Below are 13,424 nucleotides of genomic sequence, written 5' to 3' on the forward strand. Positions count from 1 at the left end.
GAGAGGCTAGGAAGGCTATGCATAGAATCTGTGGATTGAGGCCATCCAAGGAAGCAATGGTGGAGAGAAGCAGCCTTTCATGATGAAGGTTCCCTTGATGGGTAAGGACTCCAGGGAAGGTTGGAGGAGAAGAGGCTAAAACTTAGGAGGAAACTTCAACCTTCAGGACAACTTGGCTTCCGCAAAGCTCACATTCTAATTTGGCCCTGTTTATCCATGCCAGCCTGTCGGCCATCACCATGCCAAGCTTTCCACCCAAACAAAGCCATTTTTAGAACATCATTTGAGTCTCACATTGTTGGGGTGCTTGGTGGCACAGGCTCTTTTGAAGAGGGCCTCCTTCCCTGAAGCCCCAGTGGAGGGAGCTGACCTTGCAGAATACTTCCAGAAGAAAGGCCCCAAAGGATCCCACCAATGCCCCTTGCCCCTGAGCTGTATCTGGCATGAGTCAGGTGGTTGGTGAGGCCCTGCTTTTGTGCGCCCTCTGGGTTGGGCACTTCCTAGAGGAGTCTGCCTCTAGGTCTTGTTTCCATTGCAACCAGAGCTCTCCACTGGCCTGGGAAAGCCGAATGAAAGCGGGCCAGGAATCCTGGGTTCCCAAAGCATCCTCTGAGTTCTTGGGGTCTCCCCTTGTCTCAGGAGGAACAAAAGAACAGAATGGATCTATTGGAGGCAGGGCCCCTAATGTTTATTCTCAGGTGGCAGGTAGGCATGAGGAGCTGATTTGCATCCTCTGGTGCCCCTGCAGTTGTACTGAAGACAGTTCAGTACTGTCTGTGTGTGCCTCTAGGCTCAGCTGAGAAGGCGAGTCTCATCACTTGAAAGGCCTGCTTGCTGGTCCCCTCAAACTCCATGCATCCCCAAACAGTCTCTCCAACCGCTGTTTAAAGAACCCTGACCAGAGCAGCTCTCACACTCCTTATATTGACTCTGAATGTGCAGGGGTGGGGGAGGAGGAGTACACGAAGCAGGGGTAGGGGGAGGCTCTGGGTCACACAGCCTGGCGAGGGGTCCCCGCGTGTCACACTCCCCCTCCTTCCCTCTCCCCCCCCCCCCCCGCCCCAACCCCACCGTCCCCCAGTCTCTGATTAGACCAATCCCACTGCAGAGCTGAGAGGCAACCAGTCCAAGGACAGAACTGCAAGAGTATGGACACAAAACACCGAACAAATTGGGGTGGCGGCCAAGGGCCAGGGCCGGTTCTAGCTTCCCAGCCTCGGAGGGTCTGGGCTATGAGCGGCAGGGGGCGCTGGGTTAGCTCAGCGCCGGGGAGCGCTTGACCCCTTGCTCCCCAGGGCTGCGGTACTGAAGCACAGGAATGGGGGGAGGGCTGGCGGGCAGCAACGGGTACAGTTCACAAAAGCAGAGTTTTAGCTGCCTCTGGAGCCTGTGGGAGGAGCAGGTAGAGGAGGGCCTCGGGAAAAAGGCCGGGACTGAGAGGCCGGCAAAGAGCACGCCTCCTCTCGGCTGCATCCTCTGCCTGCTTGTAAGTTGTGTGCGCTGCCGCCAGGCCCACGTTTGTGCTCCATCGGTCGGGGCTGCGGGGAGGGGCGTGGCCCTCGAGTCTGTCCTGGAGGCGGCTGCTTCCTGGGTCCTTTGCAAAGTCTGCAGAGCCAAACCAAGCTCCGACCCGTCCCCCACCCTCGGTCCGGGATGCTCAGACGTGCGTCTGCATCCGCCGCTGCAGGGGCCGGCTGGGGTCGGAGTTCTGCGAAGAGGACTGGGAGTGGTGGGAGGAGGAGGCCGAGGCCTTGCTCGCCTTGTCGAACTGCACGTAGCCGTCTTGCTTGCCGCTGCTGCTGACGCTGCTGTCGCACTGCGTGTCCAGGAACGAGCTGCTGTCGCTGAGCGAGCCCCGCTGGAACTCCCGCTCGCAGAGCTCGATGGACGAGCTGCCCATGCCCAGCACGAACCTCTGCCCGTAGTCGTAGAGGCGGCCCTGGCCGCTCAGCGTGCTGTAGATGTTGGTGAAGGACATGCCAGTGGGCACGCGCTGCTTGCCCGTGGGGCGCAGATCCGGCTGGCAGCTGGACAGCGAGATGGTGGGGGTCGAGTGGTGCTCCTTGAAGGTGTTGACGCTGTAGTAGCCATTGGTGGGGTCCTGCAGGGGCCGGAGGGAGAGCCTTATCACATCACCCGATGGACAGTGGGGAAGGGCCAGGGACAGATAGGAGGAAGGCAGGGGAGGTAGGCAGGGGGCCAGAGTGGGGGTGTGGATTATTAGCCGGGGCAGGATGCTGGCAGGTATTCAAGTAGGGTCTTGCCCCGTGTGTGCTTAATCGCTCAGTCACGTCCAACTCTTTGCCACCCTATGGACTGTAGCCCGTCAGGCTCCTCTGTCCCTGGAATTCTCCAGGCAAGAATACTGGGGTGGCTTGCCATTTCCTTCTCCAGGTGATCCTCCCGACCCAGGGATCGAACTCCTGTCTCTTACATCTCCTGCATTGGCAGGCGGGTTCTTTTACCACTAGCGCCACCTGGGAAAGCCAGTCTTGCCCTGCATGTTTTGTTATTTCAGGGCAGCTAGCTCAAGGTCACGTGAGAATTTTTCATTATTTTTTGTTTTAGTCCAGAACATGGAAATTCATTATAAATGTGATTGGCGAGGAAGTTAACTCTCTCATCTCCTTGTTGGGGGGGAGATGGTGATCCCAACTTTATGGAGAGGAGAGGTCCCCAAGGCGAGTTCTGGCCTTTCTCTTCTTATTTGCTGCTGTGGTTTGCCCGGATCTGGGGCTGGGGTCATCAGCGCTGAAGCCTAGAATCCAGGCCGTGTGGTGACGGTAAGCAGGGCTCTTCTTACCTTCAGGTTCTGAAACTCCTTCTCTTCTTCTTTGAGCACCTCCAGCTGCTTCAGCACTGAGTCTTGCTGGAATTCACCGCGGTCCATCTATAACCCCAAAACAGCTGCTCAGAGGGTAGGAAGTGGGCTGACTGTCCACTCATCCCAGGGGAAAGCTGGAGAAATGAACTCAAAAGATGCTCTGCCTCCCCCTCCCCCCACCAGAGGCAGGTGACGGGAGTCCAGAGGAGATTCCAGATCTTACTGTTGTTCTTGGACCCTTGGACCCCTATCCCCACCCCCTCGTGAGAGCTGGAGACAAAGAGGTGGGTGTGGGCAAGGCCTGTTTCTAAGACCATTCCCTTCCTTCCTCCCTTCCTCTGTTGCTACAGTTATCACCTCCAGGGATTTCACTTTGATTCAGTTCAATTGTGAACATTTACTGACTTCAGGCCAGGCATTGTGCTGAAGGCCAGGCAAACAAAGATCAAGAGACTTTATGAAACAGCTTTGCTCACCAGGAGGTGGACCTGTAGATAAATAACTGCAGAACCTCTGGGCAGCCGGCAAGACCTTGAGAAGGAATCAATGGAAGCTACCTGCGAGGAGGTGGCAGCTAGGGCCTCACCTGTTATTCACTGCAAGGACTTAGATTATTATTAAAAGTTATCTTCCTGAATGGAGGCCAGAAAGCCAGGGGGCAGGGATCTATTTCTGTTTCTCTTTGGGTCTCCAGCATGTCTGGTACAGTGCCTGTGGTCGTTGACCAAAATCCTTTTGGAATGGAATCATATTTAATTGTGTTGTATTAATTGACTTCCTGGTGCCCAGCGTGGTGCCTGCCATACAGCAGGGCTGTCAGAAATGTTATATTTATGTCAGATGAATGAATGAAGGGACATGCCTCAAAATTACTAAAAATTAAAAAATAATGCACTTAAGGTGAAAAATAAAGCATACTTGGCACACAGTGGGTGTATTAATTAGTCTGAATAGCCACAGTGGTGCCTGTCCCACGGTACAAAATGTTCTTCCCATGTATCACTTTTGCACCTGGCACAATCTGGTCCAGCTTCCCACCCACTCAGAACTGGGATGTGTCTTTTTCTGTGTGACTCATTTTCTTGATCTATTTTTGGAGCACCGGAGAATTAATCAAGGCAGTTCCGTCCTGCCCTGTTAAGTACCCACTAATGCTGCTTTTTTCATTTTCCAGTAAATGCTGTGGCTATCTGGATCTAGTTCTTCTTTCCCACCAGATTCAACTGCTAAGCCTGCCTTTCCTCCATACTGGGGCTGTATCGGGGCGGGGGAGCCCTCAGTGGGTTTCTCTGCTGGGGTTATGCCCTACTCTTAACTGACTGCTGAGTGGCCCCCACTCTTTAGGGTCTGGACCGGAGAGTGGTGTCAAGACAAGCAGGGGAGTTCAGAACAGCCCACTGGGAGGGAATGCAAGGTCCCTGGGGGATGGAGGACAGGCATGAGGACCTCCACACTAGACTTGATAAAGCTCATCAATAGAGATGTCCATTCCTGCCCAGGTCTGGGCTGTGGTCCCCTCCCTTGTAAGAGTGACTGTTCTATGTGTCAGATATTGTGTTCGCTTGGGTGAAGTAGACATTAGCAGACCTTTGAGAAACTCTGGGATACTTGGTGATGCTCACAGGTAATTAGAGAAATGTACTATGGAAGAGAAACATGTGGGGCTTCCCTGGTGGTCCAGTGGTTAAGAATCCACCTTTAAATGCAGGGGATGTGGGTTCAATCCCTGGCTGGGGAACTAAGGTCCCACACACCACAGGATCAGATTTGCATTTTAGAAGGACTCTGGTGAGTAAAATGGTAAAAGACGAGAAAGTGGGACTGCTTGGGAGGATGCTGTCTGTCATGGACCACGGGAGGCCTGCACTAAGGAGTAAGAGTGAAGAAGTGGCAGAGGCACCTCTTTGAAAAGATGGTGAAGTGGGAATTGACAGGACCGGAGAATCAACTGGATAGAAAAAGAGCAGCGGAGAAGACGTCAATTTAATTCACTGAATGGCGGCGAGCATCTTCCAGGGACCGTGGAAGGTGCCAGGGACACAGGGCTGACTTAAGGCGGCTTGCTCACCCTCTCTAGTGGAGGCAGATAAGGAAACAGGTGACTTCACATCGATGTAAATAGCTCCCTTTCCTTGGCACCCTCACTGCGTTCCGCTGGCTCTACACTCTTTAGGGGTTTACCCACTGAGCCCTCACCCTGCCATGTATAGCATGACCTTCATCCCATTTTCTGGATAAGAAGACTGGGGCCCAGAGGGGCCCAGGCTGTTAACCCACTTGCTTGCTGCTGCTCCTCTCACATATAACCGTGACAAAATATGCAACAGAGCATTCTAGTCGAGTTTTCCAGGGTCTGTCTGCACAGAGGGATGAGTCATGGTCTATCAGTTGGAATCAGGAGGAGGAAAAGGAGTGGCCTTGGGGTTGCCAGAGAAGTTATGCGTATACAACAGTCCAGCTCCTTCAACAAAAGAAGAGGAACCTATGCTTACTGCAGACTTTCCTTGGGGGTGGGGGAGAAGGCATGTACTGAATGTTTTTTTTTTTTTTTAATTCTTTTTCTTCGCTCAGTTGTGTCCGACTCTTTGCGACCCCGTGGACTGTAGCCCACCAGGCTCCTCGGTCCATGGGATTCTCCAGGCAAGAATACTGGAGTGGGTTGCCATTTCCTTCTCCACTGAATGCTGATAAACCTGTGTGTGTATAGGATATGTTATGTCACATCATATTATGATAATTTATGTACAATTTATGTACACCACTTTGCCAACAGAGGTCCTAATAGTCAGTCAAGCAGTCAAGCTATGCTTTTTCCAGAAGTCATGTACCGATGTGAGAGGTGGACCATAAAGAAGGCTGAGCCCCCAAAGAATTGGTGCTTTTGAATTGTGGTGCTGGAGAGGACTCTTGAAAATCCCTTGGACTGCAAGGCTATCAAACCAGTCAATCCGAAAGGAAATCAACCTTGAATATTCACTGGAAGGACTGATGCTGAAGCTGAAGCTCCAATACTTTGGCCACCTGATACAAAGAACTGACTCATTTGAAAAGACCCTGATGCTGGGAAAGATTGAAGGCAGGAGGAGAAGGGGCGGTAGAGAATAAGATGGTTAGATGGCATCACTGATTCAATGAACATGAATCTGAGCAAACTCTGGGAGACGGGAGCCTGGTGTGCTGCAGTCCATGGGGTCACAAAGAGTTGGACACGACTTAGCGACTGAACAACAGCAACAATACATGTGTTCTCTCCCTCCTGAACAGCCGGGTTCTTGGAAAGCTGGGAATGCACGTTAGCTGTCTTTGAGTCTCTGAGAACTCCAAACACAATACAGTAGGCACTTTTGTTGACTGAGCATGCAAGCATACTTAGTTTTATTGCACTTCGCAAATATTTCTTTTTCTTTTTTTTTTTTTAATAAATCCAAGGTTTGTGTCAACCCTGTGTTGGGCAAGTCTATTGGCATCATTTCCCCAAACGTGTTTGCTGCTCACTTCATGTCTCTGTGTCATGTTTTGATAATTCTCATGACAGTTCAAACCTTTTTTTTTTTTTTTGGCTGGGCTGTGCAGCATGTGGGATCTCAGTTCATCAACCAGGGATTGAACCCGCTCCCCTTTCAATGGGAACCAGGAGTCTTAACCACTGGAGCACCAGGGGAAGTCCCCAAACCTTGTCGTTAGTATAATCTTTGTTATGGGGATCTGTGATGAGTTGATCTTTGATGTTCTTACTCACTGAAGGATCAGATGATGGTTAGCATTTTTTAGCAATAAAGTACTTTTAAATTAAGGTATGTACACTTTAAAAGACATAATGCTATCGTGTAGTTAACTAACGTATAGTGTAAATGTAACTTTGGTATGTATTGGGAAACCAAAAAAAAAAATGCATGCGACTCGCTTTATCGTGGTGGTCTGGAACCCAACCCATGGTGCCTCCGAGGTCTGCCTGTGTGTGCTTGGCCTCAGAACCGAGGTGGGGGCCCTGGGGGAGGCGGAGAAGCACATCCTGGCTGATGCTTTGTTCTCAGGAGCATCTAGAACATCAGGAAGCCTCTGGTTCTGGGCCTTCAGGGCACAGAGGTCTGGGTGGGGCGGGGATACGATGACATTCTCACCATCAGCTGCTTGATGGTGGGGTGTTCCTCAGCCTCCCGGCCCGAGGTGGGCTCCTTGTGGACAATCTCCACCCGGATGTCATTCTTGGCGGACACAACACCTTTGAGATCTGGACATAAAATAAGAAAGCGTAGACGACAGACAACTGTTATCTCAGACTTCAGGGCCTGAGTGCTCAAGCTCCCCGCTCCCCTTGGGTTTACTCTCCAGCCCCTGAGCTCAGCAGTTCCATGCACCCCCTCCACCCCTCCCACCCCAGCCCGTGCTGTGGGCTGCTGTAGGGGCCTCCGAGTGCTTTCTCTAAGGGCTCATGGTTGCACATTTCTCAGCCTTTCACTGCTGATCCCGTGGCCACCGATCATCCTACTAAATTCTCACCTCCTTCTAGAAGTCTTCTCTGACCTGCCCTACCCGGCTCTGATCTCTCTGTTCATAGAATCACACCTCCGATTGTTGGAAAGGACCTGGAGATCCCCTGGTCCAGCTCCCGCCCCTGTGCCAGTGTGGTCTAGCTTTTGTGATGGAGAGCTTACTGGCTTCTAGAGGAGGAAGCCCACTGATACCTGGAGAGTTCTGCTAGGAAACTGCTGCTAAAATACACTTCCCTATGAAGTCCATTGAGTGGGCGGGAAGGGAGGGCCTGACGCTGCATCCTTGGGAGCTCTCAAGAGAGCAAGGCTGCTCGGCTTGTGGGGGAGGACACGGGCAGCCTTTTTCCAACACGTGAAGGCTGCCAAGTGGAGGAGGGAGTGGAGGAGGGAGCAGGCTTCCTCCGCTGACTCACTTGGTGCCTTGTGCTCATCGAATGTTCGTGCCAGGTGGGACCCTGAAAGTCACTTCAGCTGACCCCTTGCTGTCACACAGGAGGAAACGGAGGCCCGGAGTAGCTGTGGCTTGCCCAGAGGTCACAGGGTAGAAGAGGTGGGGCAGCAAGACTGTGTCTCTATTGTTCCCATGGCTCCACTGTCCCATCTACCCTTCCACGTGTCTGTCTAGCACACAGAATTTCAGAGCTACGCTCAGGATGGAGAGTCCAGGCACACACGATTCAAGAGGGCATCACGCCGGCGTTTTATGGCAAATGACTAACGGCCTTTTAAGAATCCACACGAAGCAATTCCCTGAATGCTTTTGTTGTTTATTTTCGTGTGTGGGTGACCTGCTTTTCTGGTTGGACCAGCAGATCTTGGAGCGCAAGGATTCCCCCCTCCCTGCCCTGCCCGAGGGATTTTAGTACAGTTCTCAAAGCACAGGGAGTGTGGTGTGTGTTCGATCCAAGGTGCCAGCTGACGGCCCTGCGGGAGGACGTCCTCTTCTGTCCAGCTCAGCATCAGCTGAGTGCCCACTGTGTCCCGGATGCGGGGCAAAGCCCCGCACGTGGGAACATACACGTGAGGCCCGGCGCTGGCCCTGAAGCTCACAGCACTGGTGGGGCCCCTGTTGCTTCCGCTTACTTGCTCTCCAGGGCAGCCTAAGCCTGGCCTTTTTCTCTGGCCCCCTCCCCGAGCTCCCGGGTCTCCCTCCCGTACTTCTCTGGGAGCGGGCGCAGCAGAAGGCCACTATGGTTGCCAGAAGGACGAGGAAGGCCACGCCAGCTCCGACGGCCACCCCGATGATGACGGCCATCGGCACAGCCTCTGTGGGAGAGAAGCAGGCGGGCTGATGGGGGAGCCAGGACAGTCCGCTCTCCCCCGGGGGACCCCACCCAGCTCCCTGGGCTCAGCCCCTGCCCAGCTCTGGGCACCGGCACGCTTGGAAAAGGCCGCGGGGGCCTGGGCAGGCTCCGGCAGAGGCCATGGGGGTCAACTCAGGCGGGGACAGGGGTCATATGGAGAGGGCAGGGGGATTGAGAAAGATGGGGAGCGGTGAGGAGGGGGAGATGAAGCGAGCAGACATGGGAGGGGAGGGGAGCGTGGAGATGAGAGGTGAGGCTGGGTGCAGCTGAGCGCTCCGTGGGGGTAAGCTGGGAGAGCCTAAGGCCCTGGCTTCTCTTTGGCAGATGACTGTTCACTGCTGCTGCTTTTTGTTCCCACTGCTTTTCCTTCTCTTCCCTTTCCCGGGGCTCGGGGTGGACACGGACAACCAGCTTTCAGAGACTTTTCAGGTCTGAGGCAGTTTGAGGGCCTGGGCATCGCAGGTGGAAGGTGCCAGAGGCAAGTCTTAGAGGCCGGAGGGCAGGATCACAGCTCCCCGCCCACCTCTTTTTGAAAAAACAAACAAACAAACAGTTTTTTTTCCAATTTTTTTTTGGTTACGCTGTGCAGCATACAGGGATCTTAGTCCCCCAACCAGGGATTGAACCCATGCCCCCTGCAGAGTCCTAACCACTGGACTACCAGGGATTTCCCTCCCCCCACCTCTTTAAGGAGAGAGGCCCAGTCCTGCTCCTGCCTCTCCAGGGCCAGTCTCCCAGGCAGGAATCCTGACACCCCACCCTGCCAGAGAGGCGCCTGGAATGCCAGCCAGGCAGGGCTTCACTTCCTGCCGAGTTCCTGGAGTCTGTCTCATGCCCTCTTCCAGTAGAGACGGGTGGGGAGGGGGGAGAGTGACGTTAGGGTGGCGGGGTCGCTTTTCTAGATGGTCCAGACCTCTCTGTGGTGGCAGAGGGGGTCTGAGCATAAGATGTGGGGCCCTGAAGTGTCCATGGGGGGATAACTAAGGAAGGCAGGGAGAGGGACAGCTTAGGGCTCACAGAGTCCAAGCCTCCCGTTTACAGATGGACACCCGGAGGCCCAGAGAAGTCAAGGGACTTGGTTAAGGACACGCAGATGCAGGAGAACCAGCGCAAATCCAGGTCTCCTCTTAACCGCCCTCCTCGTTCTGCCCAGCTCCGCACACTGCGTCACACGGCATCTTGCACTCCCACAGCCTTTGTACGGCCCAGACCAACCAACTTTACCTCTCCTTTCTCATCTGTAAACCAGGGTGGTAGCAGCACCTGCCTCCAGGGTGGGGGAGGGCTGGGGCTTTTGTTGTTATTGTTTAGTCGCTAAGTCACATCCGACTCTTTGCAACCCTGTGGACTGTAGCCTGCCAGGCTCCTTTGTCCATGGGATTCTCCAGGCAAGAAGACTGGAGTGGGTTGCCATTTCCTCCTCCAGGAGATCTTCCCGACCCAGGGATCGAACCCGCATCTCCTGAGTTGCAGAGGGGTTCTTTACCACTGAGCCACCGGGGGAAGCCTTTGGGATTCATACAGATGAGTGCAGGCAGGTAAAGGCTGGCACAGGCTGGTATCCGAAACTCTCCAAGCCTTTGCCCCCGTGTCTGTGTGGGAAGGAGGACGACAGCAGATGCAACGAGGGCAAAGTCCCTTTTAGAGGACTTTCAAGGTCCCTTCCCACTGCCTGTTCTCAGGGTAGACGACTGGGGCTCCAGGTGTCTGTCCAGCTGGGGTTGGCCTCTCGTCTCTCACTGTTGTTTTCTTTAAAGAGAAGAAAAGGGGAGGAAACTGGCAGACCTCAGCCCCTGGAGGGGCTGGCGGGAGAGGGAGGGGTCCCTCTTCCAGAAGGAGCAGGTGCCCCAGTGGTGGGCAGTGTCGGCTGTCACTCTGGGATTTCCCTTCTAGCCCAGGACTTGCACGCTGGTCCATTCATCACCTGCCTAGTGGTGGCTGAGACCCCTGTAGGGGCACCAGGAGAGGCAACAAATGGGAGGTGTTGGCCTGGTCTCAAGAGTCAGGAGCGAGACAACGGACTTGACCTCAGCCAGCCCCATGAGCTGGTTCTGACAGTGAGATGGTTCCGTCTCAAGTTTCAACTCCTCACAGGAAGGAAAATTGCTTTGAAGTTTGTTGGTGCAATGCTTTTGAATTTGATGAATTTGGGTTGGACTTAAGTTTCTCCTAGACTCCTAGGAAGTCTAGGAGTCCTTGGAAAACTCCGGTCTTGTTTCAGCTGAGCCCAGAGCAAAGGATGAAGGTGGAAGGTTCCTTAACCTGCCTGGGCCTCAATGACCGTGAAACCCAAGAATCAGGAAAGTGGTATCTAGGGTGGTCTCTGCCTCTGGCGTCCTTGAGGCCACGTTTCCTTAAGTCATTAACAGCTGGGTGGGGTGTGGGTGTGTGACTGTCTTATCTGGAGAACTGTCTTAATTGGGACGGGGCAGAGGGAGAGGGTCCCGTGTGGTGGGGTACTCAAGGGTGGCATTCCCTCCATAATGGCCTGTGCGAAACTCCTTGCTGGGTCACCTGTACAGGGCATCCCTCTCTAGACAGGGCTCTCTAGGATGTCCCTGGAGAGGGACAGTCTTCATTCACACCAGGAGTCTCAGCCACCAAGGAAGGTGTCAGGGAGCTCAGAGGAGTGTGCAGACCCAGGAGAGATGGAGACAGGGGGAACACAGGAGTCTGTGTTGCCCCCTTGAGTGGCCTGTGTAGGGACTGATACTCTTAAAGTGGCTGTCTGCTGAGAGGGGAGGGTGTGCGTGGGCTCCACCAGGAGCTTGTGGGAGGAAGTGACCAGTCCTAACTCCTTCTGGGCCAGTGTGGTGGGAGAACCAGGGCAGAGCGTCACACATCTTCATCAGGGCCTTTGTCAACACTGTGGGGTCTGGCTTGCAAAGTCCTGATTCTCTTTTCTGGGTTCCTCCCTGGGAGTAGGGGCTTCTCCTCTTGAGGAGGTCCCAAGACAGAGCAACTCAACCCAGGAAGCCTGGTGTCCCCTTGGCTGCCGAGTCTCTGGGGAGGGAGGCAGTGCCCAGCGGCCTGGTGGTGAGATGACAGTTCCATGGGGAATGCAGGAGTCGTGTTAGGAGCCAGCCATCGGAAAGCGTGGGGTTAGCATGGATTGTGCAGGTCACAGCAGGGTGGGGCAGCCCTGGTGTCCTGGAAGTGATAGCCAAGCTGCTGGTGACAGTGAGAGGCGGGAGGAGTCGGGCAGGGCCAGCTGACCCCAGAGGGGAGGAGCCGGCCCCAGAGGGGAGGAGGCAAGGCTTCCAAAGAGGACTGATGGGAGGGAGGACAGGGAGGAGCAGGAGCTGGTGTGTGGAATGCAGGGAGCCTGCGGGCGCAGCCACAGAGGAGACAGGTCTCGGGAGTCCCTAGACCCACCCTGCCTGGGGACCTTGCTCTGCTGCTCGGAGTGCACTGAACCCTCAAGATGGGCGGAAGGGCAGGAAGTTAGCGGCCTGCCCCGGCCTCCTTACCCCCACTAGCCCAGCGGTCCCTTCCCCATCCCGGGAGTCTCATGTCTCCTTCGTACCTGCTTCCAGCCCGGCTCCCGACTTCATTTCCGAACCTGTTTGGAAATAAAGCAAGCGTCCACAGCCAGGGCCTGGCTGGCCAGGGTGGGACGGGACTGAGGGTGGGGGTGGGGGTGGGGGCAGCCATCTGGAGGGTCAGAGGGATGGGGGGGCGGTGCTCCCTCTGGCATCATGGCTCTGGGACACCCCACAGATCTGGACTAGCCAACCTGAACTAGGAATTCGCTCAGATTGACTTAGAGGCTCCAGGGGAGTGGGGCTAGAGAGAGAGAAACGTGGGGGTGGGTGGGGGGATTCTGAGGAGGTGGGGGTGCGAACACTAAGGGGAGGGCACAGGAGTGGGGGCGCTGAGGGGAAGACACGGAGGGTAAGCCACAGGGGACCGGGAGGGTTGGGATGATGTGGATGATATTATGCAAAGTATGTGGGCAAAGCGTTATGCAAAGCAGCATCTTTTAGGGAGGCGGTGTTGGGAGGAGTGCGGGATCCGCAGGGTAGCCCTGAGGCCCCCAGGGCTCAGCTGAGACTACCTGCTCAGCCCAGAATCTCTTCCAAGGCATGGCAGCCTGTGGGTGGGCCTTCATCTTGGAGGGGTCAGAGGTTGCCAGGGCCCAGGCCCCCTGGACCGTTCTGTCTACCCTGGATTAAGCCCTTGGAAAAGGGGCGAGACCTGCAGCCAACCTCAGGACCCAGAGCGCTGCTGGCGGACTGCCTGCCCAGCTTTCTGGAATCCCCTCCACACCCTTCTGAGGCTCCCTCCTCTGAGCCTGAGCACTGCCCTCTGGCTGGCACCTCCTTCCCAGCACAGTGGTCCATGTGGCTCCTGTGTTCCCCAGGGAACCGCAGACGGCTGGACGGCTGAGCCCGGCCCCCTGCACACCAGGGACTGGACAGTGCAAGGGCCGCCCCTCAGCAGGGGCACCCTGGAGGCAGCTCTCTGCCCCCAGGACCCTGGAGGACCTCGCCTGGGGCCCTGCCCTCGCGGGGAGCGGCCGCGGCCCATGGGCCTGGCGGTCCCGGCTGCCCCACCTTGCTCCTTGAGCCGGATGATCTCCGTGTCGGAGCCGAAGCTGTTCCAGGCGGTGCAGTTGTAGATGGTCTGGAAGTCGGCCCTCACAATGTTGCTGATGGTCAGTGTGGAGATGACGCCCTCCTCTGTGCTGACCGTCTCCACCGTGTAGCGGCCCGATGTGCCCGATTCCAGCACATTCTCCTTCCAGGACCAGGCCTGCCCGAGTGCACAGAATCAGGAGGTCATCCCCCAGGACCACCCCCC

The 13,424-nt window shown here is 55.4% G+C and overlaps 1 protein-coding gene across 2 annotated transcripts in view; it reads right to left on the reverse strand.

Annotated features, from left to right (window-relative positions):
* Nucleotides 1–662: 662 nt before the first annotated feature.
* KIRREL3 (kirre like nephrin family adhesion molecule 3) overlaps nucleotides 663–13,424 on the reverse strand; it is a 609,236-nt gene continuing 596,474 nt past the window's right edge. The window contains exons 12-17 of one of the 2 annotated variants that reach the window (XM_040255846.1): nucleotides 13,178–13,376; nucleotides 12,148–12,183; nucleotides 8,476–8,583; nucleotides 6,946–7,055; nucleotides 2,804–2,890; nucleotides 663–2,101 (exon numbers count right to left, since the gene is read on the reverse strand). In XM_040255846.1, coding sequence (XP_040111780.1) covers nucleotides 1,658–2,101; nucleotides 2,804–2,890; nucleotides 6,946–7,055; nucleotides 8,476–8,583; nucleotides 12,148–12,183; nucleotides 13,178–13,376 — 984 coding nt within the window. In that variant the 3' untranslated portion in view covers nucleotides 663–1,657. The remainder of the gene's footprint in view (nucleotides 2,102–2,803; nucleotides 2,891–6,945; nucleotides 7,056–8,475; nucleotides 8,584–12,147; nucleotides 12,184–13,177; nucleotides 13,377–13,424) is intronic. The other variant, XM_040255847.1, reaches the window with a different exon arrangement.

The sequence above is a fragment of the Oryx dammah genome, unplaced genomic scaffold, assembly GCF_014754425.2.
Source record: "Oryx dammah isolate SB20612 unplaced genomic scaffold, SCBI_Odam_1.1 HiC_scaffold_15, whole genome shotgun sequence".
Taxonomy (NCBI): Eukaryota; Metazoa; Chordata; class Mammalia; order Artiodactyla; family Bovidae; genus Oryx; species Oryx dammah.